Source organism: Phoca vitulina, unplaced genomic scaffold, assembly GCF_004348235.1.
Source record: "Phoca vitulina isolate PV1807 unplaced genomic scaffold, GSC_HSeal_1.0 scaffold45, whole genome shotgun sequence".
Classification (NCBI taxonomy): Eukaryota; Metazoa; Chordata; class Mammalia; order Carnivora; family Phocidae; genus Phoca; species Phoca vitulina.
In genome coordinates, this window is record NW_022589748.1 from 423,969 (window position 1) to 451,144 (window position 27,176).

General features: G+C 45.1%; 1 protein-coding gene across 1 annotated transcript in view; it reads left to right on the forward strand.

Annotated features, from left to right (window-relative positions):
- The window catches only part of STAG3 (stromal antigen 3), a 28,094-nt gene extending 3,098 nt beyond the window's left edge, over positions 1–24,996 (forward strand). The window contains exons 4-33 of the mRNA XM_032430669.1: positions 3,185–3,281; positions 4,120–4,196; positions 4,493–4,697; positions 5,262–5,413; positions 8,677–8,750; positions 9,548–9,671; positions 10,153–10,251; positions 10,463–10,542; positions 10,915–11,022; positions 11,286–11,400; positions 11,992–12,097; positions 12,263–12,366; positions 12,638–12,730; positions 12,856–12,945; positions 13,209–13,409; positions 13,531–13,601; positions 13,690–13,777; positions 14,273–14,353; positions 14,436–14,528; positions 14,670–14,838; positions 14,963–15,099; positions 15,890–15,991; positions 16,500–16,648; positions 16,905–17,033; positions 17,134–17,291; positions 22,054–22,228; positions 22,477–22,578; positions 22,892–22,970; positions 24,089–24,148; positions 24,414–24,996. Coding sequence (XP_032286560.1) covers positions 3,185–3,281; positions 4,120–4,196; positions 4,493–4,697; positions 5,262–5,413; positions 8,677–8,750; positions 9,548–9,671; positions 10,153–10,251; positions 10,463–10,542; positions 10,915–11,022; positions 11,286–11,400; positions 11,992–12,097; positions 12,263–12,366; positions 12,638–12,730; positions 12,856–12,945; positions 13,209–13,409; positions 13,531–13,601; positions 13,690–13,777; positions 14,273–14,353; positions 14,436–14,528; positions 14,670–14,838; positions 14,963–15,099; positions 15,890–15,991; positions 16,500–16,648; positions 16,905–17,033; positions 17,134–17,291; positions 22,054–22,228; positions 22,477–22,578; positions 22,892–22,970; positions 24,089–24,148; positions 24,414–24,422 — 3,327 coding nt within the window. The 3' untranslated portion in view covers positions 24,423–24,996. The remainder of the gene's footprint in view (positions 1–3,184; positions 3,282–4,119; positions 4,197–4,492; positions 4,698–5,261; positions 5,414–8,676; positions 8,751–9,547; positions 9,672–10,152; positions 10,252–10,462; positions 10,543–10,914; positions 11,023–11,285; positions 11,401–11,991; positions 12,098–12,262; positions 12,367–12,637; positions 12,731–12,855; positions 12,946–13,208; positions 13,410–13,530; positions 13,602–13,689; positions 13,778–14,272; positions 14,354–14,435; positions 14,529–14,669; positions 14,839–14,962; positions 15,100–15,889; positions 15,992–16,499; positions 16,649–16,904; positions 17,034–17,133; positions 17,292–22,053; positions 22,229–22,476; positions 22,579–22,891; positions 22,971–24,088; positions 24,149–24,413) is intronic.
- The last annotated feature ends 2,180 nt before the right edge of the window (positions 24,997–27,176 follow it).

A 27,176-nucleotide genomic window follows, 5' to 3' on the forward strand; every position in this document is an offset into this window, starting at 1 on the left:
CAAAACTATTTCACATGTGCTCAAAGAAGGTGTGTGTTCTCCATTTGTTGTATAGAGTGTTCTCTTGTGTGAGATCAAAAGTGTTAAATGTGATACTCCTTTGATATTTCTCTAGGTTTTGGGTTTTTTTGTTTGGTTTTGGTGTAGTCTGTCAATTACAGAGAGATGTATTAAAATCCACAAAGATGATCTTTTTAGTTACTATTTTTGTATTCGTGCCTATCTTTGCCTAAAGTATTTTGAGCATTTGTTGCCTAGTAAATTGAACTTTTGTTATATATCGTCATTTTTTATATTTTAAGACAAAAAATTGTTGGTTATTACATCTACGTTAACTTTATTTTTAGTTAGCATTTGCCTAATACCTTTTTTTTTCTAATTTTTAAGTAATCTCTCCACCCCACCTGGGGCTCGAATTCACAACCCTGAGATCAAGAGTTCCATGCTCTATTGACTGAGTCAGCCAGGCTCCCCTCCTTTTATCTTTTTACCTTCAATCTTTCCGTGTATGTCTGGAGTCTTATCTCCTGCGTGTAGTTTATATCTAGATTACGTTCTTTAATCCATTCTGTTAATCTCTACTTTAACAAGAGAGTTTGATTCATTTACATTTATTATCACTGTGGATACATACGAATTTATTTCTATCATTTTATGTGCTTCCACTTTATATTTTTTGTTTCTTTTTCTCCTCTCTTTGCTTGGTTTTGGATTTCTTTTTTTTTTTTCATTTATTTGAGAGAGAGAATGAGATAGAGCATGAGAGGGGGGAGGGTCAGAGGGAGAAGCAGACTCCCTGCTGAACAGGGAGCCCGATGCGGGACTCGATCCTGGGACTCCAGGATCATGACCTGAGCCGAAGGCAGTCGCCCAACCAACTGAGCCACCCAGGCACCCCTGGATTTCTTTTTTTTTTTTTTAAAGATTTTATTTATTGAGAGAGAGAGAGAGAGTGAGCATGAGTGGGCAGGGAGGGGCAGAGGGAGAGGGAGAAGTAGACTCCCCACTGAGCAGGGAGCCCGACGGGGGCTCTATCCCAGGACCCCGGGATCATGACCTGAGCCGAAGGCAGACACTTAACCGACTGAGACACCCAGGTCCCCCTGGATTTCTGTCTTCTATAAGGACCCAAGCACACTTTAATTCTAATTGCCCCTTCCAGTTTTCATACTGTCTTGTAATGTTTTAGTTAACACTAGTCTATGTCCCTTCTTCCAACAAATTAGACATTACTGTTTTATACAGTGTTTGTATTTACTTACATTTTTATCATTTGGCTAATCATTGCTTCTCAAATCTTTCATACAAATTCACCCACTTCTTCAAAGTGTATCCTTTAAAATTTCCTTTAGGTCGAGTTTACTAACAAACTAATTTTTTTTGTTTGCTTGTATGAAATGTTTTTTACTCTTGTTCTTGAAAGGTTATTGAAAAGTCTTGAAAGGGTATAGACTTCTAATATATTTTTCTCTCTCAGCACATTGAAAAGATTATTCTAACTTCCCTATTGCTGCTGAAAGTGAGCTGTCAGTCTAAGTTAGCACTGTCTAATACAACATTTTGTAATGATGGAAATGTTATATATCATCATTTAGTATAGTATTCACTAGCCACATGTGGCTACTGAGTACTTCAAATGTGACTGGTGTGACTGAGGAACTGGATTTTTAATTTTTATTTGATTTAGTTTTAAGAGCCATAGATGGCTAGGGGCTGATGTATTTGTGCAGATCTAATTTGTAAATTGTTTTGTTTGTGTTACATGCAAATCCTTTTTAAGGTGTAAATTTCCTTTTTATTTGGCATGTTTGAAATCTATTGGCATCTAGGCTCTGAAGATTGGTGTCTTTCAACAACTGTGGACAGTCCCTTTCAGATATTGCCTCTTTGTCATTCTAGTATCTTCTTCTGCAATTCAATTAGACATCAATTAGAACTTGTCACTCTATTCTCCATGTCTCTTAATAGCTCTATCAATATTTCTGTTAGTCTCTCCAGGCTGAATTTTGGATAATATCTTTGATTTAATCTTCCAGTTCACTCATTTTTTGTTTTACTGTGTCTAATCTGCTTTTAATCCGTTCATTGAAGTTTAAATTTTATTATATTTTTCTATAGATTTTTTTGGCCCTTTTTCAAAATTTATTGTTCTTTGCTTCTTTAAAACTTTTATTTCTCTATTCATAGGATCATATATAATCTGTAATAACTTTAATGTTTGAAGTCTGTGAATGTAATTCTGTTTTTTTCCTGCTAAGTCTTATTTTCAGTGCCTTATTTCTTTACTAAGTTTCACTGTGAGCTCCTCATTTTTCTTGGAGCTCTGTATGTTGGAATTCTTTGGGCCCTGGGTTAAAGGTGGGTTTTTAAGAGTGGAATCTGCATTTCCTTCCGGTAGTTGACTGGGGACATTCCAGAATCACTTTGAATTAAATTCTCTGATTGAGAGTATTCTGATTGTATAGGAAGTATGGATCTGGACTGCAAATCTAGACCTGACCTGAGAGCTGGCTTATGGTTATGAAGTCTCAAGGGAGAATTCTTTTTTTTCCCCCCTTCACCCTATACTAGTCATAACAGGCTAGTTTTCTTGCTGTCCCCGTCTGACCTGTAGGTTCATTTCTTATTCCTGCTTCCATGATGTGACTTTTTCCAGCACCTAGGTTTATTGCAGGAGCCTCCCTTTGGACCTCTCTTGGAAAACCCAAAGGCTCTATATCTTATGCTCTGCATTCCATGCAGCTGTCTGGACAGAAAGTCAGGATTTCCAGTGTTAGATAGAACCCCAGGGTAAAAATCAGCTTTCTTATCTCCCAGGATTGCTACCTTCACTTCATTTTTGGCCTATATGGAATTCTACTTTTCATTCCAGTGAATGGAAAACCCAAAGGCTCTATATCTTATGCTCTGCATTCCATGCAGCTATCTAGACAGAAAGTCAGGATTTCCAGTGTTAAATAGAACCCCAGGGCAAAAATCAGCTTTCTTATCTCCCAGGATTGCTACCTTCACTTCATTTTTGGCCTATATGGAATTCTGCTTTTCATTCCAGTTCAGCAATACATTTTAAAACATGTTTTTAATATTTTAATCGGAAGTTTAGCTGTTTCAGTTGGGACAATCATACAGGATTTCCAGTCTGTCATAGTGCCAGAAATAGAAATCATCCACCTTGTTTTCCTAGTCTTTGGTGGATGAGTGGCTGGATAGCTACAAGCAAGACCAGGATGCAGGATTCCTGGAGCTCGTTAACTTTTTCATCCGATCTTGTGGATGTAAAGGTGAGGAAATTCCTACCCCTTTGTGATCCCTAGCCCTTTACTCCTGTGTTATGAAACTTTTGCTACATTTAGATGAGCGGGACTAGTTATTTTCTAAATAAAGGGAGAAAGTAAAACATAAAAAAAGTTTCACTGATTCGACTACATTGTAGATTGGTAAATAGGTAAGTGATCCAGTTAGGGAACTATGTTGGTTTGGAGCTAAGACCCTTTGGGGAAAAATAACTAATCACACTAATGTGATGAAGATGATATTCACAAATTTGAAAATAGACCATTAGACATCTTTCAGTCGTCCTTTCTCTAGATGAGATAATTTTTTATTATTCCTTATTTCCTTAGCCATTTCCTTCCATATTTCTCCATTGAAGCTGTGGGCCCCCAGATCCCCAGAGGTCATGACCTAATTTATTGGGGCAAGATAATTTCAGGCAGGTTGTATTATAAGAATCCAGAATTTGTGTAGCTTTATTGCTTTATTTATTTATTTATTTTTAAAGTAGGCTCCACACCCAGCGTGGGGCTTGAACTCACTATCTTGAGATCAAGAGTCACATGCTTTACTGACTGAGCAAACCAGATGGCCCATTTGGATTTATTTTAAACCATTGTTTTCCATTGCTTTCTATTGCTTGATTCCTTGGGTTTTCTAGAGAGCTTGCTTTATAGCAGATACACAGTTGGATGGTAGCAGATTTTATGACTAGGATTCAGGTCTTCTTATTCCCCACCTAAGCTCTTTTCAGTGTATTCCGTAGTTCATCTTCAGGTGTATATGCAAATGGTCACAGTGTCCTGTTATTTTTCTCTTAAGTACCTCATCTCCTCCATTCCTCAGGCAATGTGACCCCCGAGATGTTCAAGAAGATGTCCAACTCAGAGATCATCCGGCACCTAACAGAACAGTTTAATGAGGTGGAGGAAGACAACTAGGATTCTCTTGCCACTCTTATTTCAAAATATAAGGCCCATTATCCCCCTCTTTCTGATTTTGGGAAATAGGGGATAGCTTTTGGAAGGAGTTTAATTTCTTGGGGGTAAAAGGGACCCATAGATGTTATCTGAATATGCCTCTAGAGTTCAGAAGAGCAGGAAATGAGGTGTACCTGAGATACATTTTTACTATACTATTGGGTTTTGATATCCCGAGTCCCTATGGCTTCATAGACTTGATAATACTTTTCTCATCCTTTTCATAAATCCTTCTGTAGGACTCAGGAGACTATCCCCTGACAGCACCAGGTCCATCCTGGAAGAAGTTCCAGGGCAGCTTCTGTGAATTTGTGAAGACCTTGGTCTATCAGTGCCAGTATAGCCTTCTCTATGACGGCTTCCCCATGGACGACCTCATCTCCCTGCTCACCGGCCTCTCAGACTCCCAAGTCCGTGCCTTCCGTCACACTAGCACCCTGGCGGGTGAGCACTCACTTTTACTCTATAAATGTTCTTGGGGAGATTTCCTCTGTTCTTTGGTCCTGGATCTTCTTTCTTACCTCTGTCTTAGCTCTTTATTTCAAGGGCAGTCTTCTTACACTTCAATCAAGTTTCTCACTAGTGGTATTATAGAAAAGGGTAGATTATAGTGACAATTTTCAGCCTAAACTTTTTTCTCATAGCTCACCTGCTGGGAGTATGCTAAGGATTAAAAGAAGGCCAAAAAAGAGAAAAAAAGGTCCACTCCAGAACAGTCAGTCTTCAGATGTTAGGGTCACCCTGCTCTAGCTTTTCATTTTTACTGCCCTTCCTTTTTCTTTTCCTTTCCTTTCCTTTCCTTTCCTTTTCCTTTCTTTTCTTTCTCTTCTGTTTTTTGGTGGCAGTGGTGGCAGCAGCCATGGTAGCTTTCCCCCAGCTGCCCCACTTCCTGCTTCCTCCTCCTCTTCCCACTGAAACCACAAGAAGCTTTTTTTTTCTTTTTTGAACCTATCCTCGTTCCTCTGACCTAAGTAATAATTCCCTTTTCTTGTTTTTCCTGGCTCAAAGCCATGAAGCTAATGACCTCCCTGGTAGGAGTTGCCCTTCAGCTGAGTCTGCACAAAGACAATAATCAGCGACAGTATGAGGCTGAACGAAATAAGGGGCCAGGACAGAGAGCACCTGAGCGGCTGGAGAGCCTGTTGGAGAAACGCAAAGAAGTAAGAAGTGTTTCCTGCCTCTTCCTTCCCTTTCTCCCAGCTTCCATCCACTGCTGCTGTAGGCCGTCTTAGCAGTGCCCGAGCACTTCTCTTTGGAAAGACACAGGCCCCTATGCAGCCTTTCAGGCCATGAACAGTGGAGTCTAACAGTCTTAATAGACCCATCCTGTCAGAGGTCATTGCGTGCTTGTTTCTGGAATGTGAGCTCAATGAATTATTTCTAATTTAGAGTAAATTTCAGAGTTCTTTATAATTCCACTTTGGCTTAGTTTTTATTGTCTACATTCATTATCAGAAATGTGTTTAAGTGTTGTGCTGGCATCTCGTGCAGGCAGTTAATTTTTGACCTGGTCAAGTATACAGTCTGCAGGTCACCGCAGGAGTGTTAAAGGCCAGCCACTGGCAAGGGAGGCCAACTGTTCAAGGACTGGAAAGCGATAGGCCTTTCAGTCACTCCTGGGTTTGTTCTGTTCCAATTAGCTACTAGTTCCGTGGCCTTATGTCACCTCTAAGCTTCCGTTTCCTTTTCTTTAAAAAGGGGATAATTCTACCATTTTATGAAGATTAAATGAGATGGTGAGTGAATTGCCTAGTCTGGCACGTAGTAGGTATTTGCTTTATTTCCTTTCAAACTTAAAGACCACCGGATGACATAAGCCCTACCAAAATCTTTTACATCGATTAAACCTTCAAACAGCTATGTCTGTCACAAGACACTGATTTCCCCCCTACTCTCCAGCAGTGTCTGAGACTCCCCGAGCATGAGGTTGGCAGGACTCCCCATGTGTCACTGCACCAACTGACTGTTTCCCACCCCTCACCAAGGTCTCTTCCATGGTAAACCTTCTTTCCTCACTCTCACTATTTTCAGTGTCTGTATGATCTTAAACCTTATGTACTTAAGGTTTGTTTCAGGCCTTAAACTGAGTCTACCACCATGAATCTTTTATTTGTCTTGTCTAGGCTCTTGTTTTATCGGTTATTCTCTTTTGGTTTTTATTTTTTATTTATTTTGTATTTTTTATTTATTTTATTTTTATTTTGTAAAGATTTTATTCGACAGGGAGAGTGCAAGTGCACAAGTAGGCAGAGCGGCAGGCAGAGGGACAAGCAGATGCCCCGCTGAGCAGGGAGCCCCATGTGGGACTCGATCCCAGTACCCTGGGATCATGACCTGAGCCGAAGGCAGATGCTTAACTGACTGAGCCACCCAGGCGCCCCTATTTTGTATATTTTTTAAAGATTTTATTTGAGAGGGAGAGGGAGCACGAGGACGGGGAGGGGCAGAGGGAGAAGTAGACCCCCGATGAGTAAGGAGCCCAGGCCCTCGGGATCATGACCTGAGCTGAAGGCAGCCACCCAACTGACTGAGCCACCCAGGCACCCTCGGTTTTGGTTTTTAATTGCTCCCTCCCCACTGTTTTCTGCTCTTCATGTATAAATAAATGTCTGTGGGCCCTTGATCCTTTATTCTTCTTCTCTATGAAGTATTCCATCTCTGTCCTTCTTTTTAGTATTTCCTTACTTCCTTAATTTCCAACTGAATCCTTTTTTGCTACCTAGCTTTTCTTTGAAATTATTCTCTCCAAACCAGTGACTTCCTAATCCCTGTGGTCAATGGCCTTTTTTCAATCTCCTTTCTCCAGACTTCCGTAGAATTTGGTACTGATGACACACTTTTCCTCCTTCCTTCGATCCCTCTTTCTCCTTTTCTTCATTTTTTATTTTTATTTGTTTTAAATATTTTATTTATTTGACAGAGTGCGCGCCAAGTGAGCGCACAAGCAGGGGGAGCAGCAGCCAGAGGGAGAGGGAGAAGCAGACTCCCCACTGAGCAGGGAGCCTGAGGTGGGGCTGGATCCCAGGATCCTGGGATCATAACCTGAGCTGAAGGCAGACACTTAACTGACTGAGCCAGTCAGGCTCCCCCCTTTTCTTATTTGAGAGAGAGAGTGCATGCCTGCATGCGCGTGCGGGAGGAAGTGGGGGGGAGGAGGAGAGAAAATCCTCCAGCAGACTCCCTGCTGAGCACAGAGCCTGGACACAGGGCTCTATCCCAGGATCCTGAGATCCTGACCTGAGTCAGATCAAGAGCCAGCCACTAAACCGACTGAGCCATCCAGGCGCCCCTTCCTTTTCTTTTCAATATGAAAATTTCTAAACATTCTGAGAAATAGGGACACTGGTAGAGTGAACACTGTATACAAATTATGTAGATTTAACAACTAATATTTCACCATATTTTCCTCATCTGTTTTTTTGATATTTTATAGTAAATTGTAAACATACTGGTATTTCCACCTAAAGACTTAAACTATGTACTCTACAAAAATATTTTAAAAAGTCATCTAAAAAATTATCCCCACATTAACCCAATACCATTTTCACATTCAAAAATATTAATAATCCTTAATATTTTCTAACCCCAATTCATATTTAAATTTCTCTATGTGTCTGCAAAATGGTTTTTATAGTTGATTATTTCCAACCAGGATTTAATTAAGGATTATGCATTGTATTTGTTGTATTTCTTAAGCCTCTTTTAATCTTATATAGAACTTCTGCCTCCCCCATTTTCCTCCCAGTATGTTGATTTATTGAAGAGGTAGGGTCAGTTGTCTTAAAGAACATTTTCTTATAATTCTGCTTCCTTGTTGTTCTTGTAATTCTCCTTATCATTCTGCTTCCTTGATATTTATCATTCATCCAATCCAGGGTTTCTCAACAATGACACTATTGACACAGGAGGTTGTCTTGCCATTGCAGGATGTTTAACAGCATCCCTGGCCTCTATCCACCAGATGGCAGTAGTGCCCCCTCCCAGGAGTGACCACCAAAAAATTGTTTTCAGAAGTTGCTAAATGACCCCCGAGGGGCCTCAGTTGAGAACCACTGGTCTAATCTCTTCCCTCTCTTTTTCTGCTAGTTCTACTTTTTCTGTCAAACTACATTTATTAAAAATTCATTTTCTCAACTGTTGTTAGTCGAAAACGTATGTAACTACCAGCTAGCTCCTGTAAATAGCCAAAGATAGCCAGAATAACCAGACCCAGAGGGGAATATTATTTTTTTACAAAAACACAAAGAGATCTCTGAGGCATTAGTTGGTTATATAGCTTCTTCTAGAATTAGAAGGTTTTCAGGGGTTCAGACTGTGTCCTGTAATAAATAAGAAGTAGATGGAAGTCATACTTTACTATACTTCTGTGGTCTTATGCCAATGGGGCACAACAAAGATTGACCTGTTCCTCCCTGTCCTCCAGCTCCAAGAGCATCAAGAGGAGATTGAGGGGATGATGAATGCCCTTTTCAGGGGTGTCTTTGTGCATCGGTACAGGTGAGTCAATGGGCTCCCCTCTTTGAAGCAGCTGGTCCTTGATTGTAGAATCTGTAAAAGTAGCAAGGCCGCTCTCCTGACCCTGGTTATTTGGTGAGTCCTAGCGCTAATGCAGCTGGAGCAAAAACTCTGACAACAGATGTTTTGAATTAGTAAGGTTTAGTTCATCCCCAACTACAAAGGCTCTTGTAAGCTCTTTTGGGAGAGAAAATAAGAGAATAAGGCATTGTTGATATTATTCTGCTCCAGCTTTGCAGAAGACTTTCCCATCCACATCTTCCTGGGACTGGAGACCTAAGAGGACAAGAGCAAAGAGCCAAGAGGCGGGCTTTCCCAAGGACATGCAACTTGGCAGGCCTTTTCCTAGCCCAGCCTGCCGTGTCACTGTGCTAAAAACGGGAGTTTTACACCGTTTAAAAGAACTAGTGGAATTAAGTTAAAAATAGCATCCGTATTTTTTTCACTCTTAACTAGATTTCAGCCTCTGCCTTTCCAGAACTCTTCAGCTGATTTAATCTTTTTTTTCAAGTGGAAGTTTGGCCGACAGTTAAATTAACTTCTAATTTCAGTTCAGTTTTAAAAGGGGCAAGGAGGATACGCTCAATAATCTTATGCAGTATTACAGACAGAAAATGTTTATTTTTTATGTATTTACATTGGGAGGAGAAGATGAAAGGCATGGGGCAGGGTATTTAGTGAAGAAAATAGATTCTTCTATGGCAGGAAGATGTGTGGGAGGATGGAAAGTGAGTTTGGAAAGAAGGTGATAGGGGGTCAGTTTCTCTGTCTGTGCCTAGGGATGTCCTTCCTGAGATCCGTGCTATCTGCATCGAGGAGATTGGGTCTTGGATGCAAAGCTACAGCACATCTTTCCTCACTGACAGCTATTTGAAATATATTGGCTGGACCCTGCATGATAAGGTGCGTGTTGAAGTCTCATTTCTCCTTTTCCCCTCACCCTCTTCCTGCCCTAAGATGCTGCAGCTTTTCCTGGTTCTGCCATTTGGAAGCTTCACTAGTGGTCAGCCCATCAAGGAAGACGACCTCAAAACTCCCCAGTATTGGGTAGGATAAGGCAAAAGAGAGAAGGCTACATCCAGGAGATGGAGCACCTCAAAACCAGAGTACAGAGAGAAGGACTTTCCCTAGGAAAAAGTAAGAAAGCTAGGAAAAGCAAGAAATGGATTGGTAAGACAAGTGCTAGGGTGGTAGCCAAAAGGTCCTTTTCATTATGATTGTTAGATTCTGCTGTGATCCTTTTGTTTGTTATTTCTGAGTCATCCCCAAGTCCTCAGCATGCAGGACACCAAGGCCCAGAAAGAGTAATCTGCCGGAGGGGTATGAAGGCCCAGTGGGGGTTAAGTAGAGGAATAGCCAGTCATATTTCCATTTTCCTTGATAGCATCGAGAAGTCCGTCTGAAGTGCCTGAAGGCTCTAAAAGGGCTGTACAGCAGCCGGGATTTGACTGCCCGCCTGGAGCTCTTTACCAGCCGCTTCAAGGTGAAATCGGGACAGTACTCCTGTGCTTGGCTCTGTCTTGTGGTTCCCATTTCCCCACCTCATCTTTCCATTCCTATTGCTCTTATGTGTCTATAGCTATCCCAGCATCTGCCTCCACGCCTTCTCTTTAGGAATCTCTCAAATTCTGTGAGAGCGTGATGTTTGGGGATGGGTACAATGAAGTATTGAGCGATGTGTTCTTTCCTTACAGGACCGGATGGTTTCCATGGTCATGGACCGAGAGTATGATGTGGCAGTGGAGGCCGTCAAGTTACTAATACTTATCCTGAAGTGAGTCCTGGGGAATGGGGAGGCGTGCATCTCAGAGTCTGACCTTTCCAACATCAGACAGGCCCTTCTAGAGTTCTTTCCCTCCACCTATCATAAGTTGACACTTCCTTATGTACAGGTTGAAAGACAGAGGTCATTCCTGAGTTGCAGGATCTCCAGGAAAATTTCCTATCTTCTCTAATTCTCTATACTCCTCTGTCTTCTACTCGTCATTTAAAAGTTCTTTGTCAGTTAATCTTCATTCCTTTTTTTTTAATTTTTGGTTCCTCTGGATTTTTCCAAATCCTCATTTGGCTCTCTTTATTTCTGGCCTTAGTTGTGCTAGAGGACAACATCCATAACCACCTGCTTTTTACTCTTTTGTCTTGGCAGGAACATGGAAGGGGTGCTGACAGATGCAGACTGTGAGAGCGTCTACCCTGTTGTGTATGCCTCTAATCGAGCCCTGGCGTCTGCTGCAGGGGAGTTTCTGTACTGGAAGTGAGTAGGGGCCTCTCATTAGTTCCTATGACACTGTCTGTTTTCTCTCCTGCATCTGCTGCTGCTCTTCCCAGGGACCACCCACCATACCCGTTAAAGTCTCTCTTGGTGTTGCCTTCCCCCTCTCAACTCCTTGAGGCTTTCCCTGGCTCTGCACCTCTTTCCCTTACAGCTCTCCTTGGACTCTTTCTTTCCCCCATCGTGATTATTCCACTCCTCATTTGCTCCTGTGCGTGGCTCTTTCCCCATGTTCGTTCTACCAGGCTCTTCTACCCTGAGTGTGAGACTAGAACAGTCGGTGGGAGACAGCGACGCCGAAGTCCACACGCCCAGAGGACTTTTTTCCACCTTCTGCTGTCCTTCTTTGTGGAGAGTGAGGTGACGTATGGGAAGGAGTTATTTGGCTGTTGTGCATAAGACCTGCTGGTGGAAAAGGATGGGAGCTGGCACTGCAGGAAGGAAAGACATGGTTTATCAGTATTTACCAGAATTTTCTAACGTGGCTTCAATAACTTAACAGGCACCTTTTTCAAATGAAATCTTATCATTTGCAAGGACGTGGGTGGAACTAGAGGGTGTTATGCTAACTAAACGAAGTAAGTCAATCAGAGAAAGAAATCATATCATATGATTTCACTCGAATGTGGAATTTAAGAAACAAAATGGAGCATAGGGGAAGGGAGGGAAAATAAAAATAAGACGAAATCAGAGAGGGAGACAAACCATAAGAGACTCTTTAACTATAGGAAACAAACTGAAGGGTGCTGGAGGGGAGGGGGCGTGGGGGGAGGGGGTAACTGGCTGATGGCTATTGAGGGCACATGATGTAATGAGCACTGGGTGTTATATGCAACTGATGAATCACTGAATTCTGTCTCTGAAATTCAATGATACACTATATGTTAACTAGTTGAATTTAAATAAAATAAAATTTTAAAAATTAAAAAAAAAATGTACCTTTTTCCACAGCTCCATGACCACGTTGCTTACTTAGTAGACAGCCTGTGGGACTGTGCAGCGTCTCAGCTGAAAGACTGGGAGAGTTTCACAAGTCTGCTGCTGGAGAAGGACCAGAGTGCGTGCTGTGTGATAGCCGGAGGAGGGGACCTTTCACCTCCTAATAGGAAACCAGGAGTCTTAATAAAGGCAGAGGTGTCATGGGCAATGGGATTTGGAGTGACCTGGAGATGGAGGGTGGCTAATTTGTGATTCTGTGTTTTTCATCCTCCTGCCAACCCAGACTTGGGAGATGTGCAGGAAAGCACGCTGATAGAAATCCTTGTGTCCAGCGTTCGGCAAGCTTCAGAGGGTCACCCGCCTGTGGGGCGGATTACTGGGAGGAAGGTATGGCATGAAGGGTGGGTGGGTTGGTTAGCAATATTAAATGCAGATAGGCATTGTTCATGTTTATCCTCAAGTGTTGGGTTAGGGTGCACTTCTCTGCCCCTCAAAGATTCCCATTTCTAGAAAAAAGAGATCTGAAGGAGCTGCCAAATGAATTCTCTCTTCCTTCTAGGGCAGATAAGATCGTAGGGAAGAGGGATACACATCCACACACTCTGGACCCACTGTTTTTCTACATCTTTCCCTCCATCCCCCAAATGATTAATTCCAGGGCTTAACCCCAAAAGAACGGAAGATCCAAGCCGATGACAAGGTGAAGCTGACGGAGCACCTCATCCCTCTGCTCCCCCAGCTCCTGGCCAAGGTAGAGCTGCCCCACCATTCAGTATCTGGGAATGAGCAGTGAATGGAAATGGCCTCCAGTGAGGACTGGGAGTAGGGCTTAGCATATATGAGCTAGTAAGTAGTTCTCCCTCTCAATCCCTGCAGTTCTCAGCTGATGCAGAGAAAGTTGCTCCCCTGCTCCAGCTTCTCAGCTACTTTGACCTCAACATCTACTGCACTAGGCGCTTGGAGAAGGTGAGGAGAGAGGAAAATACAGTTCTTACACAGTGCTGCTTCCTTGCTAGGGCCAGAGGTTCTACTACCAAGATCTGGTTCTTCTCAAGAACCTGGGTTCCAGAAAAATCAGTAAGTCTTCCCTTTCATAGGCATCTTATCCTTTAAGTTTAATGCTTTCAACTACGTATTTTTTATCTCCCACAGCTCTCCTCCCCTCCAGAAGACTTGCCCCCCCCCTTTGCTCCCCCGCAACACTATCTTCTCTCACCTCTTTCTGTCAGCATCTGGAGCTGTTCTTACAGCAACTCCACGAGGTGGTGGTGAAGCACGCAGAGCCCGCGGTGCTTGAGGCGGGTGCTCATGCCCTCTATCTGCTCTGTAATCCTGAGTTCACATTCTTCGGCCGGGTAGACTTTGCCCGCAGCCAACTTGTGGATCTGCTGACTGACCGCTTCCAGCAGGAACTTGAAGAGCTGCTGCAGGTAGGACCTGGAGCTGAAAGATGGGACACCCCAAACTTGGGTCAGAGAAGGCCACAAGATGGGGAACATGGATCTGTGAATTCTCGGGAAAATTCCACTGTGGATCTTCTTCCTTCCTCAGTCATCCTTCCTAGATGAGGATGAGGTGTATAGTCTGGCAGCCACTCTGAAGCGCCTCTCTGCCTTCTACAAGTGAGCAGCTCACCTCTGTTCCTTCTCCTGTGTCTGTCGGTGTCTGTGGCGTTGATTCCTGAGTAACGTTTCTCTCTCCTCCCCAAAGTGCTCATGATCTGAGTCGCTGGGAGCTCTATGAGCCATGCTACCGGCTCCTCCGGAAGGCTGTGGACACAGGAGAGGTTCCTCACCAGGCAAGTAGAAGAGTCCGAGATGAGTCTGAGAGGAACATTTCAGGGTTCTGGGTTCTAGGTGGCCAACAGTGCCAGGCAGTCCCAGTCCCGGGGGTGTGGAGTAGACCCAGGAGGAAAGTCGTGTGCATGTTGTGCCTTCCGTTCCACTCTAGAAGGTGAACTGTACTTTCCGGTGCCTGAAAACAGCCACCCTCTCCCTTTTCCTGGGAGTAAAGGATAACATTGAGGGATTCTAGGAGATGACAGATAAATAAGGAAGAGGTGGCATGTCTATCCAAGACAGAATTCTCTGAAGATTGTCCAGATTCAGTGCTTTTTTCCCCCTAGAGAAGGAATCAGGTGTCCCCTAATCTCATTTTCTCTCTTCACTGCTTTTGTTTCTCTTCACTGCTTTGGGTGTGTGTTGCCTATTTGTCTTTCCCTTTCTTTCTCCCTCCCTCCCTATCTGCTCCTCACTCTCCTGATCTCCATCTTTGTAATGTTTGGTTGTTACAGGTGATCCTGCCAGCCTTGACTCTTGTCTATTTTTCCATTCTCTGGACACTAACCCACCTTTCTGGATCAGATGCTTCCCAGGTGAGTCTGAGTCTGAGTAGGGACAATGGGAATGGAAAGGCCTGTGTCTCCATTCCTCCTCATTAAGCCACTGTCTCCACAGAAGCACCTGTTGAGTTTGAAGGGCAGGATGGTGGCCTTCTGCGAACTCTGCCAGAGTTGCCTCTCAGATGTGGATTCGGACATCCAGGAGCAGGTTGGCATGTACTCGGGTGGGACCAAGGAGGCACGCCTCTCCCTGTGGTCCGAGGAAGCCTTGTTTTAAGGGGGAGATTAGCTGCGTAATTTGTCTTGATCAATATCCTGTCCTTTTTAAGCATTCTCTTTTTCCCAACAGGCTTTTGTCTTATTAAGTGATCTACTTCTCATCTTCAGCCCTCAGATGATCGTAGGGGGTCGTGATTTCCTTAGACCCCTTGTCTTTTTTCCTGAAGCTACTCTCCAGTCTGAACTAGCCAGCTTCCTCATGGATCACGTCTTCATCCAGCCTGGAGAACTGGGCAGTGGTACAAGGACTTAATACCTGGGGCTCAGGAAGGGTCTGGGGCTTGGGCCTGCCTCAGGCATTTGAGGGCAGGAGTCCTAAATGGGTGGTTCTGATATTTCCATTCTGCATTTCATGTGAGCCAGGTCATTCCCAGGAGGATCATCTACAGATAGAACAGCTGCACCAGCGGCGCCGCCTTCTGGCTGGGTTCTGCAAACTCTTGCTTTATGGGGTCCTGGAGATGGATGCAGCCTCAGATGTGTTCAAACACTACAACAAGGTGGAGTGGAGTGACATCAGGCTGAGGACAGCTGGAACTTCAGACACTGGAGCACTCTGGGAAGGAGGGTGGGGGAGATGATGCTATCAGGCTTGAAGGAAAAGTGCGAGGAAGAAGGCAACAGGAGTTTGGAATAAAGGGACAGAGAAGAGTCAGTAGTAAATAATCATGGGAAGAAAGCTGTTAGGAGGAAATTCATTGGAAAGAAAATCTTACTCTTTCCAGAATCTTTTTTTTTTTTTTTTTTTTTCTGTGAATGCAGTCTCCCTAAACTGGGTGTAATATAAGAAGAAAAAGAATGGAAGAGGTATCAATCCTTACAAGATATCTAGATGTGTACCTCAGTTTCCTTGACTCACCATTGTATTGATTCATGTTTATTTTGAGCACCTACTCTGGGCCAGATACCATTCCAGGCACTAAGGACACAGCGGTGAGCAACAGAGTAAAGTTTCTGCTTCACGGAGCCTCCCTTCTAGTGGGGGAGAGGCAAACAGTGAAGGCTTCAGTGCTGCGAAGAGAGCGGACGGTGGCAAGCTTATTACTCTTCTTCCCCAAGAAATGGGCTCAGGGCAGAGTTGCTTCCCTTATTTTTTTGTCTAAACTCTGATGTCTTTGGGCCCGGACCTGTTGGCTAGAGAGGAGGTCCAGTCAGTTGTTTTATACTTCGATTCATGTTTCCTGACCTAAGGTACTTTAGGAAGGACACATGATGAGTGTAAAGGAAGAAACAGAACGGAATGTCTTGTCTTGTGGTCAAACATTATCTTCTCCATTTCCTGTCCCTCAGTTCTACAGTGACTATGGTGACATTATCAAGGAAACACTAACTAGAGCAAGGCAGATTGACCGGAGTCATTGTTCCCGAATCCTGCTGCTGAGCCTCAAGCAGGTACTCCCTTCTGCCTGGAGCACCTCAGGCCTATGATATGCCCTCCCTGTAGCCCACCAGCTGTCTGCTCACCCTCAGCCACGTAGGGTGTGAGAACTTACAAACAGGAACTAATTTATTTTGACTCTACTTGACAGTCTCCTTTGTAACTAGTAGGTGCGTGGAAAGTATTAGCTGAGGGGCAGTTTCCACCCTAACTCCATAGAAATTCAACTATATTAGGACATAGGAGCACCATCAGTAAGATGATAGAAATTCCTAATTTTCTTCTAGTCTGTTGTCTCTTAGTCCCTTCAGTTACTACAGACATTTGTTTTGTTCTAGAGCAAGGGTGAAGACTCTCTGTGCTGCAGGGGGTCAGGGGTAGGGACAGTGTCCTGGCAGGAAAGAGTAAAAGTAGCAGATGGCTTCCCAAGCCCTTTAGAATTGGCCGAGAAGGGAATGCTGTACTTCTCTATTTCCACTTTGTTCCTCCCTTTCCCAAATGTACCATGTTTCCTGGACACAGTTGTACACAGAACTGCTGCAGGAACAGGGGCCCCAGGGCCTGAATGAGCTTCCAGCCTTCAATGAGATGAGGGACCTGGCCCGAAGGTTTGCCTTGAGCTTTGGACCCCAGCAGCTACAGAACCGTGACCTTGTGGTCATGCTACACCAGTAAGGAAGTATTGGTTGGAGGTCAGCGTACTTGGATCTTTCTAAGAGGGCTGAGCCAGAGGCTGTGTACAGGGAGAACTGAAGTCTGGTTTTGGATGGAGGGATAAGCATGTTGAGGAGGAGCAATCAGTTTGGCCAGTGGGTATTCTCTGAGAGACAAACTGAGGGCGGGGAGGGTGCACTTGGACAGGATGCTTCAGCCCTGGGAGGGAAGTGAGGAGGGACTATCTTCCTAAAATAATTCTGCTCAACCAAGGGAAGGCATCAAATTCTCCTTGTCTGAGCCGCCTCCAGCTGGCTCCTCCGGTCAGCCCCCAAACCTGGCATTCCTGGAGCTCCTTTCCGAGTTTTCCCCCCGACTCTTCCATCAGGACAAGCAGCTGCTGTAAGTTAGTGGGTGGGTGGATAATGACGTGGATTAGGGAAGAAGGGAATGGTGAGGGCCCCTCGAGCAACTCAGCCTCTTCATCCCACCCCTTCCTTAGACTGTCCTACCTGGAAAAGTGTCTGCAGCGTGTCTTCCAGTCACCTGATTGTCCTTGGGGTCCAGTCACCACCTACCGCCACTCCCTCAGCCCTGTGGAGAACACAGCAGAGGCCAGCTCCCAGGGCTACCCCCGCTCCAAGAAGAGGCGCACTGAAGGTAAAGTACTGTGTGTGAGGGTATCAGGGTACTCGGCACTACTTCCTTTCTTTAGAGCCAATTCTTAGATAAGCAGCGTATGGTCTTTTGCCTCCTTCAAACTTTTGTCTTTGGTCAAACATTTCACTGAGCATCTGTTGTCATTAAGCGGTATTCATTTTATTCAAGGTTTATCTGCCGAGTAAAAATAGCAAACCTTTGTGAAAAATCAAATAGAAACTGATGATAAAACCAAAGATTGAATGAAGAAATCTGTACATTTAGGGGGCCCCTCCTTGCATCTAGTATTCTGTTATTTTTCAGATTTTAAAGATTTTTACACAACCTTCATGATTTTTTTTTTTCACTTTCAGATCACTACGTGTCTTATAATCTAAGGTTTTTTTTCTTTAATTTTCTTTTTAAATATAGTTTCACTTTAAGTGGGTAATATCCTAGAAATCACAAGTTTGATGAGTTCTGTGTTTTCAAGTGAACATTTTAAAATACTCATTCTCCCCATCTCTCAGCCGTAGTCAGAATCACTCATCTACTTCCTGTTTCTGGATTTGCCTATTCTAGACATTCATACGGTGAAATCATACAGTAGGTGGCCCTGTGTGGCTGCCTTCATTCACCTAGCAGAATATTTTCAAGGTTCATCCATGTTTTAGCATATATTAGTACTTCATACCTTTTTTTTTTTTTTTAAAGATTTTATTTATTTGAGAGAGAGAACACAAGCTGGGGGGGGCAGAGGGAGAGGGAGAAGCAAACTCCCCACTGAGCAGGGAGCCCGACGAGGGGCTTGATCCCAGGACTCCAGGATCATGATCTGAGCCAAAGGCAGGCACCCCAGTACCTCATACCTTTTTATGGCCAAATATTCTATTGTACGGCTATGCCACAGTTTACTTACCCATTTGCCAGTCGATTGACATCTGGGTGGTTTTCATTTTTTTCTTTTAATTGTGGAGTATAGTTGACATACAGCTTCCCATTAGTTTCAGGTGTACAACACAGTGATTCTGTAACTGTATGACAACTTTATACATTGTGCTAGCTCACCGTAAGTGTAGTGATCAGCCATCACCATAGAGCGCTGTCATGACTGTATTCTCACTGACTTTCATCCCTGTGACTTCCTCATTTCACAGCTGGAAAGCCTGTACCTCACTCCCTTCCGTTTTGCACATCCCCCCACCCCTCTGCCAACCACCAGTTCTCTGTATTTATGGGTCTGTTTCTGCTTTTTTTGTTCATTTGTTTTGTTTTTTAGATTCCACGTATAAGTAAAATTGTATCATCATTTGTCTTTGCCTGTCTGATACCTCACTTAGCATGATACTCTCTGGGTCCATCCACGTTGTCACAAATGGCAAGATCTCTTTAAGACAAGTGGAGTATTATTCTGTTGTATGTGTACACTGTATACTCTTTATCCATTCACCTATCGATGGGCTGCTTCCATGTTTTGACTTATATATAATGCTGCTGTGGACATTCATGTACAGGTTTTTGTGTGTACATGTTTTTAATTTTCTTGAGGTATACCTATGAGTGGAATTGCCAGATCTTTTGCAGAAACTACCAAACTGTTTTCTAAAGTGCCTGCATCATTTACAGTTCCTGCAGCAATGTATGAGGGCCGCAGTTTCTCCACATTCTTTACAACACTCATTATTGTCTTTCCTATTTTTCCCATCTCCTAGTGGTCATGAGGTGGTATCTCCTCGCCTAAATTTGCATTTCCCTAATAACTAATGTTGAGCATCTTTTCATGTGCTTATTGACCATTTGTATCTTCTTTGGAGAAATGGCTATTCAGATCCTTTGCTCATTTTTAAATTGGGTTCTTTGTCTTTTTGTTGAGTTGTAAGAGTTCTTTATATACTCCAGATACAAGTCCCGTATCAGTTCAGGATATACAAAAATTTTCTCCCATTCTGTGGGTTTTTTTTTTCATTTCCTTGAAGGAAAAAGTTCCTAATTTTGATGAAATCCAGGTTATTTAGTTTCTTTTTTGTTGTTGGTGCTTTGGTGTCATAGCTTGAAAAATCATTGCCTAATCTAAGATCATGAAGTTTTTACACCTGTGTTTTCTTCAAAAGTTTTCTAGTCTTAGCTCTTAGACTTCGGTCTGTTATCCATTTTGAGTAAATCTTTGTATATGGTGTGAGGTAGAGTGTAACATTTTTTTTAATGTCTTTTGTGTACCACTTAAAAGTATTTTTATATCACTAGGAAACTCCTTTAATCAGTTAACTAATATTTGTTAAGGACCTATTCTGTGCATGATACTGTGTTAGGTGTTTTAGAGGCTGGGAAGGATCCTCAAGCAGCTTACTGTCTAATAGAGAAAATGCATTTATAGAAAATTTAAATTATGAACAGTCACCAGTAAATAACTTCCTGAGGGTTTTAAGAATTGACAGATGTGTGTTTTAGAATTCAGGGAAGGAAGGTATCACTTTGAGTTTAGTTGATCTAAAGCCTATGAAGGCTTCACCAAGAAGATGGAATTTAAGTGGAGCTTGAAAAATGGATAAGATCTTATGTAAGCTGAACAGATGAAGAAGGAGTAGCATGAGCAGGACATGGGAAGGTATGTGTCAGCCAAGCATGTACATGTATTGGTCAGTTTGCCTAAAACACAGGGTTTGTAAAGGTAGGAGAAAACTGAAGAGACTGGTTCCATTGTTCATTCAACAGATATTTATTGAGCGCTGTGTGCTGGGAATAGGGCAGTGCACGAAAAAAGACAAATCTCTCTTCTTTAGAGAGTGGCAGGTTGTGCTGTGTGCTGTGGTGGGAAGGCAGGAAGAGGGCTGGCAGACACTGGGGAGGCGGGAGCTGCAGTCTCCTCGCGAGGGATGGGGGAAGCCGGCAGAGCCTCCGAGTGTTGGGCACAGACCTCAAGGAAGGGAGGGGTCGCCTGGTGTGTAGAGAAGAGCGTACGGAAGGGGCGCCGCTGCCCAGGGCATGTGCCTGGCACGTTCTGAGAACAGGCAGGCCAGATGGCAAATGGAGGGTATGTTGGATATAAGGCCAGAGAGATTGGAGGAGCCCAGACCATATGAAGCCAAGTAAAGACTCTGGCTTTTACTCAGCAGTCAAATGGGAGGGACGCCTGGGTGTCCTGGGATCGAGCCCCGCATCAGGCTCCCTGCTCAGCGGGAAGTCTGCTGCTCTCTCTCCCTCTCCCACTCCCCCTGCTTGTGTTCCCTCTCTTGCTGTGTGTGTCTCTGTCAAATAAATAAAATCTTAAAAAAAAAAAAGTGAAATGGGAAAACAGAGTATTAGAGCAGAGGAGATCTGTCTTCTGTTATTAAAGGATCCTTCTGGCTGCTGTGTTGAGAATTGACTGTAGAGGGGCAAGGGCAGAAGCAGAGGGACCAGCAAGGAAGCCGTGGAGTGGATAGACTGGGGGGAGTGGTGGAGGTGGGGAGAAGTGGCCAGATCCTGGATATATTTCTAAGGTATCACTGATAGGATTTCCTGACAAACTGAATGTGGGATCTAAGACAGGAGCTGAGGGTGGATTTGGCCTGAAAAAAGGATTTTGACCTAACAACGGTTATTGGTGGCATGGCTACCAACTTAGATGGGTAAAGTGGGGAGTGAGAGGAATAGGACTTGAGTATTAGCCATGTTGTTGCAGGTGAAAATGCTGGACAGACAGCGGGGGGACAGGAGTCTGGAGTTCAGGGGAGAGGCAAACACTTGAGATAAATTTAGGAGTTGGTATTTAAAAATGTGAACCTGTGTGGCTAAGGAAGCCAGTGAAGATGGAGGACAGGACAGACTGAAGGGCTGAGCCCTTGGGCATCGCACCTTGAATAGGCTGGGGAGAGGAGGAAGGCCCACCTGGTCCTCCCTGGGGATACAAAGTCACACATGTGGGGTTTTTTGTTTTTTTTCAATTTGGCTTTTTTTTTTTAAGGATTTATTTGAGAGAGAGAGCGAGTGCATGTGCACTCGCGGGTAGAGGGGCAGAGGGGGAGAGAGGGAGAGAGAATCCCAAGCAGACTCCCCACTGAGCACGGAACCGGACGCAGGGCTCCACCTCACGACCCCAAGATCATGACCTGAGCTGAAGTCAAGAGTCGGACGCTTAACCGACTGAGCCTCCAGGCGCCCCAAAGTCCTACGTGTAGCTCTTCCTTGTTTTCTCTAGTCCTCCGCTTAGACCAGTAGCCGCTCACTTTCCAGTGACTGGTTTCAGCACCCAGACATGGCTGTGGGACAGAGGGTAACGGGGGTGTGAACATTTACAGTTGACAAATATTCATATTGGTTTGAAAATACTATGACCTGGGTTTTCTGAGATAACCTTGGATTCTTTCTTCTCTTCTGCCTTCTCGGGTCTCTGCAGGAGAGGCTAAGGCCGTGAGCCCCGGTGTTCCACTCCTCCTTCAGATCAGCTTGCTGGTGCTGCGGTTGCCTCATTTTTCCTGGCTTTTAGAAAATCCAGTCTCCCATTTTTCTGTTCTCGCTGGCCCTCATGCTTCCACCCTTGTGGCTTCTGGTCCCTAAACTCTAAAGCCATTTTACGCCTTTTTTTTTCCACTTTCCTTCAACAAGCCCTAGATACCATTCTGTAAGCCTTACTTTTTAGTAAGTAGGATTATACTCGTTTTTATCCTAACATAACGAGGCCATATAGGTTTTCCATTCTCTTCTTAACTTTTGCGAACCAAACCCTGGGCAGGTCTTGAAACCGTAGGAAAGATCTGTGGCAGTCCCTGGTCTCCAGTGACTATGCGTGCCTGTTTCTCCTCAGGCCCCTCCAGGCGGCAGAGACGGGATGCCTCTTCATCCCAGGAAGAAAGCCTGCAGCTGAACAGCATTCCCCCCTCACCCACCCTCACCTCCACAGCGGTGAAGAGGGCGCAGCCCCTGAGGGGGTTGGAAGAAGTGGAGGAAGAAGGCAGCTCAGAACCGGAGCTTACCCAAGGGTGAGGGCCGAGGGCAGCAGCATCTGGGCATCTGGTCTTGGTGTCTGGCTGCCTCCGTCCTGCCATTTCTGTTCTCTTGTTCCTCCTGTGGCACTCCATCCTTCTCCGGTTCGTCCCTGCACCTTTCCCATTTTCTTAGCTTGGGATTTTCTTTCTCCCTACACGTTTTTCTCGCGTAACATTGCCCACCATCCCCTTTTTACCCTTTACTTTTACCCCCATCCCTGATCCTACTTCATTCCCAACAGCCAGCCCCTTTCAGGTAACCAGAGGTCAAGGTTCTCGAGTCCACGGCATTTCCGGACTCTGCTCAACCCTTCAGGTCCTGGTTTGGGCACCCGGCTGACCCGGTGAGCTTCTCATTGTCTTCCGTCCTCACTTCACATTTGGCGGCCACTGTGAGGGGTTCTCCCGTGACCCACTGCTTCTGTGCCCATACTTTTTGGACATGTTTAAGTCACAGACCACTTCCTTCCAGGATAGTGTGTGCCCCCGGCCTGTAGAACTGACAGGAGGAGAGCTGCTCTGATGGAAGCAGCAGCGGGAACCTGGAGCCCGCTCCCCGCATGCCCATCCCCGCTCCCCCGGGTGCCTCCCAGGGACTCTCAGGGCTCGTCCATAAGCAGCAGTGTAAGAGCCTCTGCCCTTTGCTCCTGCCCTCAGCCTCAGCCTTATGGAAGAGGATGAAGAAGAGTTGGAAAGTCACAATGAGTTAAGTGAAGAATGGCAAGATACAGACAAGGTGAGTAGACCCGGCATTCCCTTCTCCCTTTAGAACTAGAGGCAACTATGATAGAGAAGCTAGAATGATTCTCCTCTGTTGTCCTGACGATGCCCTTTCTCTGAAAGCTGCTGAGGATTTTTTTTAAAGAATCACAGAGTAAAGGAGGGAGATTTGTAAGTTGCTTTGTACTTTGCTTGGACTTTTATTAAAGAAGGGAGGGAAAACAAAAATACCAAAAAGGACTCCGATAACCTTCCCTCCCTCAATCCCCATATAAGTATTTTGCCTCTGAGCCTAAGAGTTGACAGGAGTCCCAGAGCTAGAGACGATGGACGGTCCCCTGGTCCCACCGTTCCTCCCCCTCCCCCCAGTTCCTCCACTCACTCCGTTTCCCACCCTGGCCCACCTGCTTCCTCAGGAGCAAATAGCTCCAGGCCAGTAGGAGCACATGGAAGTTGTGAGATGATCTGAGTCCTCAGCTCTACCACTTCGTCAAGTTAGCTTCTCTTAACTCCTCAACCTCTTCATCTTTCAAATGGAGCTTGTAAACTGAGAAGGGTTATGTGTCTGCTGCTGTTACTCTCCTCCCTTCTCTGCTCTTTGTGGGGGAAAGAAAGGGCAGAATAGTGCAGGGGAATGGAGGGTCTTGTACTCAGAAGGATAAAAACAAGGACGTCTTCAAACAGACTAGAGAGCAAGGCCTCTATTAAAATGGTCTTTCCTGGGGCGCCCGGGTGGCTCAGTCGTTAAGCGTCTGCCTTCGGCCCAGGTCATGATCCCGGGGTCCTGGGATCGAGCCCCACATGAGGCTCCCTGCTCAGCGGGAAGCCTGCTTCTCCCTCTCCCCTACTTGTGTTCCCTCTCTCGCTGTGTTTCTGTCAAATAAAATATTTTAAAAAAAAAAAAAGGTCTTTCCTGAAGTTCCCTCAGGAAAAATGCCATTCTCTGGTTCCAAACTGAACAAATTTAAGGGCCTCAGTTGGCAAGCCAGGAGAGGAGGCACCTCTAGGTCTGAACCTTCGCCCACCATCCCTTTGCTAGTCTCCCCTCCCTGGCTGCTGCAGGGACCCAGCTTGGAAAGGGCCCTTGGTTATTGTTTGCCATGTGACGGACTGACTTCTGCCTGCTCTCTCTAGCACTCTTCTCCCAGCGAGCATGGGCTGGACCTCTTAGATTCTACAGAGCTGAACCTTGAGGTGAGTGTCCCCACACAGATTGTGGAAGGCAGTTTAGAGGAGTTGTGTCCTTGGGAGGTGTTGCAGGTAACCTCTGTCCTATGTAGTAGGCGGAAAGAGAGGCCATAGCCCGTGGCCGGTCCTCTCCGCTGTTTTTGGAACCTTAGGAGTAGCTGTGGGGGGGGAGAGTAGGAGGAGAACTAGAATGGTCACCTGGGGGAGCTCACTGTCATCTCTTTGCCCTTTGGGCTGTTTTGTCTCTGTGTTTTCATCTTTCCCCTTACAGGATTTCTGACAGGACTCTGTGCCCCTCCCACCTCCACTCCCCACCTCAACTTGGAAAAGGCAAATAGGAGAAGAGAGCAGAAGGAACCATTACTTCCAGGCCCCACCCTGGTCTTTGAAGGGAAGGAGAGGTGGGCTGTGCCTTCCTAACCTAACCTTTCTCTGATGATGTTGGGCTAGAAAAGCCTTAGGCCCCCTGTCCTTCTTAATGCTCCCCGGCTCCGTCCCGGTGTTGAGTGCCTTTTTCCTGCTGTGTCTGGAGTGGGTGGGGGCTTTACCTCAGTATGGGAGAGGTGCTGCCTCCCTGTGCTGAATGGAAAGAGCCCAACAGTTTCCTGTATTTTTGGAACAGCTTTCCCAGCCTCTTTTGTACCCTAGTGATTAGCTCAATAAACATGTTTCAAGCAGCTGGTTCCTGGGTTGTGGCTTGAGATTGTTAAACTAATGCCCATCAGGTTCTTTGCTGGTGTCTTAAGCGGCTCTGCCTCGCTCGCCCCATGGCCCAGTGTACAGACAGAAGCCGGCCTTTCACATGCCCCCAAGTGCTTTCATGTATTGGCTCGAGGCTGCTCAGTAACTGGGACACATGGTGAGGCAGAGGAACTGGGAGGACACTGGCTACCTTTCAGTAGTTTCTCTAGAGAGCACCGAGGAGGACAGGCAGAATCCCTGATGGCTGGAGCGTGGCCTCTCTCACCTACACTGAGAACAGGCCATCCACCTTGGCAGCCTTCACCCAAGGGTTCTTTCCAGGGGGAGGTTGGTGACTTCATCCCCAAGACACCTGTTATAACTTGAAATTGTATAGAATCTCAGTGTCTGAGTTAGGAGGAAACTTAGAAAAGGGACTCCAAATGTCCAACCCCAAAATCCAAGACTTCAATGCTGCCTTCTCCTTTAATCTTGCCTTCCCCAGCTAGTTCCTCACCAAGTCCTGTCATGTCATTCTGCAAAATCTCTCTCATCTGTCAGTCTCTTCGCTCAGTGCAGCCATCCTCTCTCACTTAGGCCACCTCTGGAAACCTTCCTCCTTCAAACTCTTTTGTTCTCGTTCTGCTGCTTGAAAGAGCACAGCACCTCTGCTCTCTCTTTGCCCCCTGACAAGCACGCAGATATGTGAAGACACTCTTTGTCACTTTCTACTTTGACTGTTTAAGCCCTTCAGCCTCCTCCCTGTCCTGGGCATCTGCTTTAACTTCAGGTTCTCACTATGGTCTCCCAAGCTGGATACAGCCAATCGGCTGGTGGTCTGTGCAAAAGGAATCCTGACTTCCCGTGATCTGGTCACTCAGCCAAACTCATTTCTTCCTTCTCCTCCCTTCCTCTCCAGCACCCTCTCCCCCAGATAGACGCTAAAGGTGGATTTAGGAGTCTCTTTGGAAAGGCAGCTGACCTACTCAGAGATCTTGAATCTGTATTAAGGGGGAACAGGTCCAGGGAAAGAAGCCCTTCCTATGGGATCTGGGAGCGGAGTGGAAGACTAAGGTGAACATAGGAGGTCACTAAGGATCCAGGAGGAGAAAGATTCCCAAGTTATTTAAATACCAGCCAAGCTGAGGGTACTTCACAAGATCAAAAGAAAAACTCGGCAGCTCTGTAAATATGGAGATCTTTATGCATCCAGATGGTGCAGGGTGGTGAATTGAGCCTCAACCTTAGAATATTTGCAAGTTTTATATCATGCTCCCCAAATTGTTTAACACTCTTTATTGAGGGGGTGGGTCTACATCCTCTCCCCTGGAATATGGGCTCTGTGATTGCTTAATAGAATATGGTGGACTGATGTGTGCCAGTTTCTGAACACTGAATTAAACTAGCAGTTTCCAATGTCCTGTTTCTTGACCTGTTCACCCTTGGAGCCCAGTCACCAGGCTGTGAGACAGCCCCAAGCAGCCACATGGAAAGGCAATGTTTGGGGGTCCAGCTAGCAGCCTAGCTCAAGTCCCAGCCTATGTCCAGTATCAACCACCAGACGTGCTTCAGATATGAACCAGATGATTGTAACGCCCCAGGCCTCATCTTTTCTGTGCCTTTTCCAGATTCCTGACCCATAGAATCTATGAGCACTATAAAATGTTTACACTTAATTTGGGGTGGTTTGTTATATAGCACTAGTAATTAAAAGAGAACCTTAGAGTCCTAAGACTCCAAAAGTTTGGGCATGTCTGTCAGTTAAAAGAATTATATAAACATTTACCAGTTTTTTTTAAAGATTTTATTTATTTGACAGAGTGAGAGAACGTGCACACGAGTGAGCACAAACAAGGGGAGATGCAGAGGGAGAGGGAGAAACAGGTTCCCCAGTGAGCAGGGAGCCCGATGTGGGGCTCGATCCCAGGACCTTGAGATCATGACCTGAGCCGAAGGCAGACGCTTAACTGACTGAGCCACCCAGGCGCCCTTATTTATTACACACATTAAAAATGTAGTGGGTGGGGTGCCTGGGTGGCTCAGTCAGTTAAGCATCGACTCTTGATTTCAGCTCAGGTCATGAGCTCAGGGTTGTGAGATCGAGCCCTGAGTTGGACTCCATGCTGAGCGTGGAGCCTGCTTGAGGTTCTCCCTCTCCCTCTGCCCTTCCGTCCACCCCCCCCCCCACGTGTGCTCGCTGTCTTGCTCTCTCTCTTGCTCTCAAAAAACAAAACAAAAAACCAACCCAAAAGTAATGGGTGAGTTAATGAAATAAATGTTTTGAAATATTTTATTAATAGTACAAAATACCTTTTTGCTCTAAAAAAATAGCAAAGTGAGAAACATTTTTTAA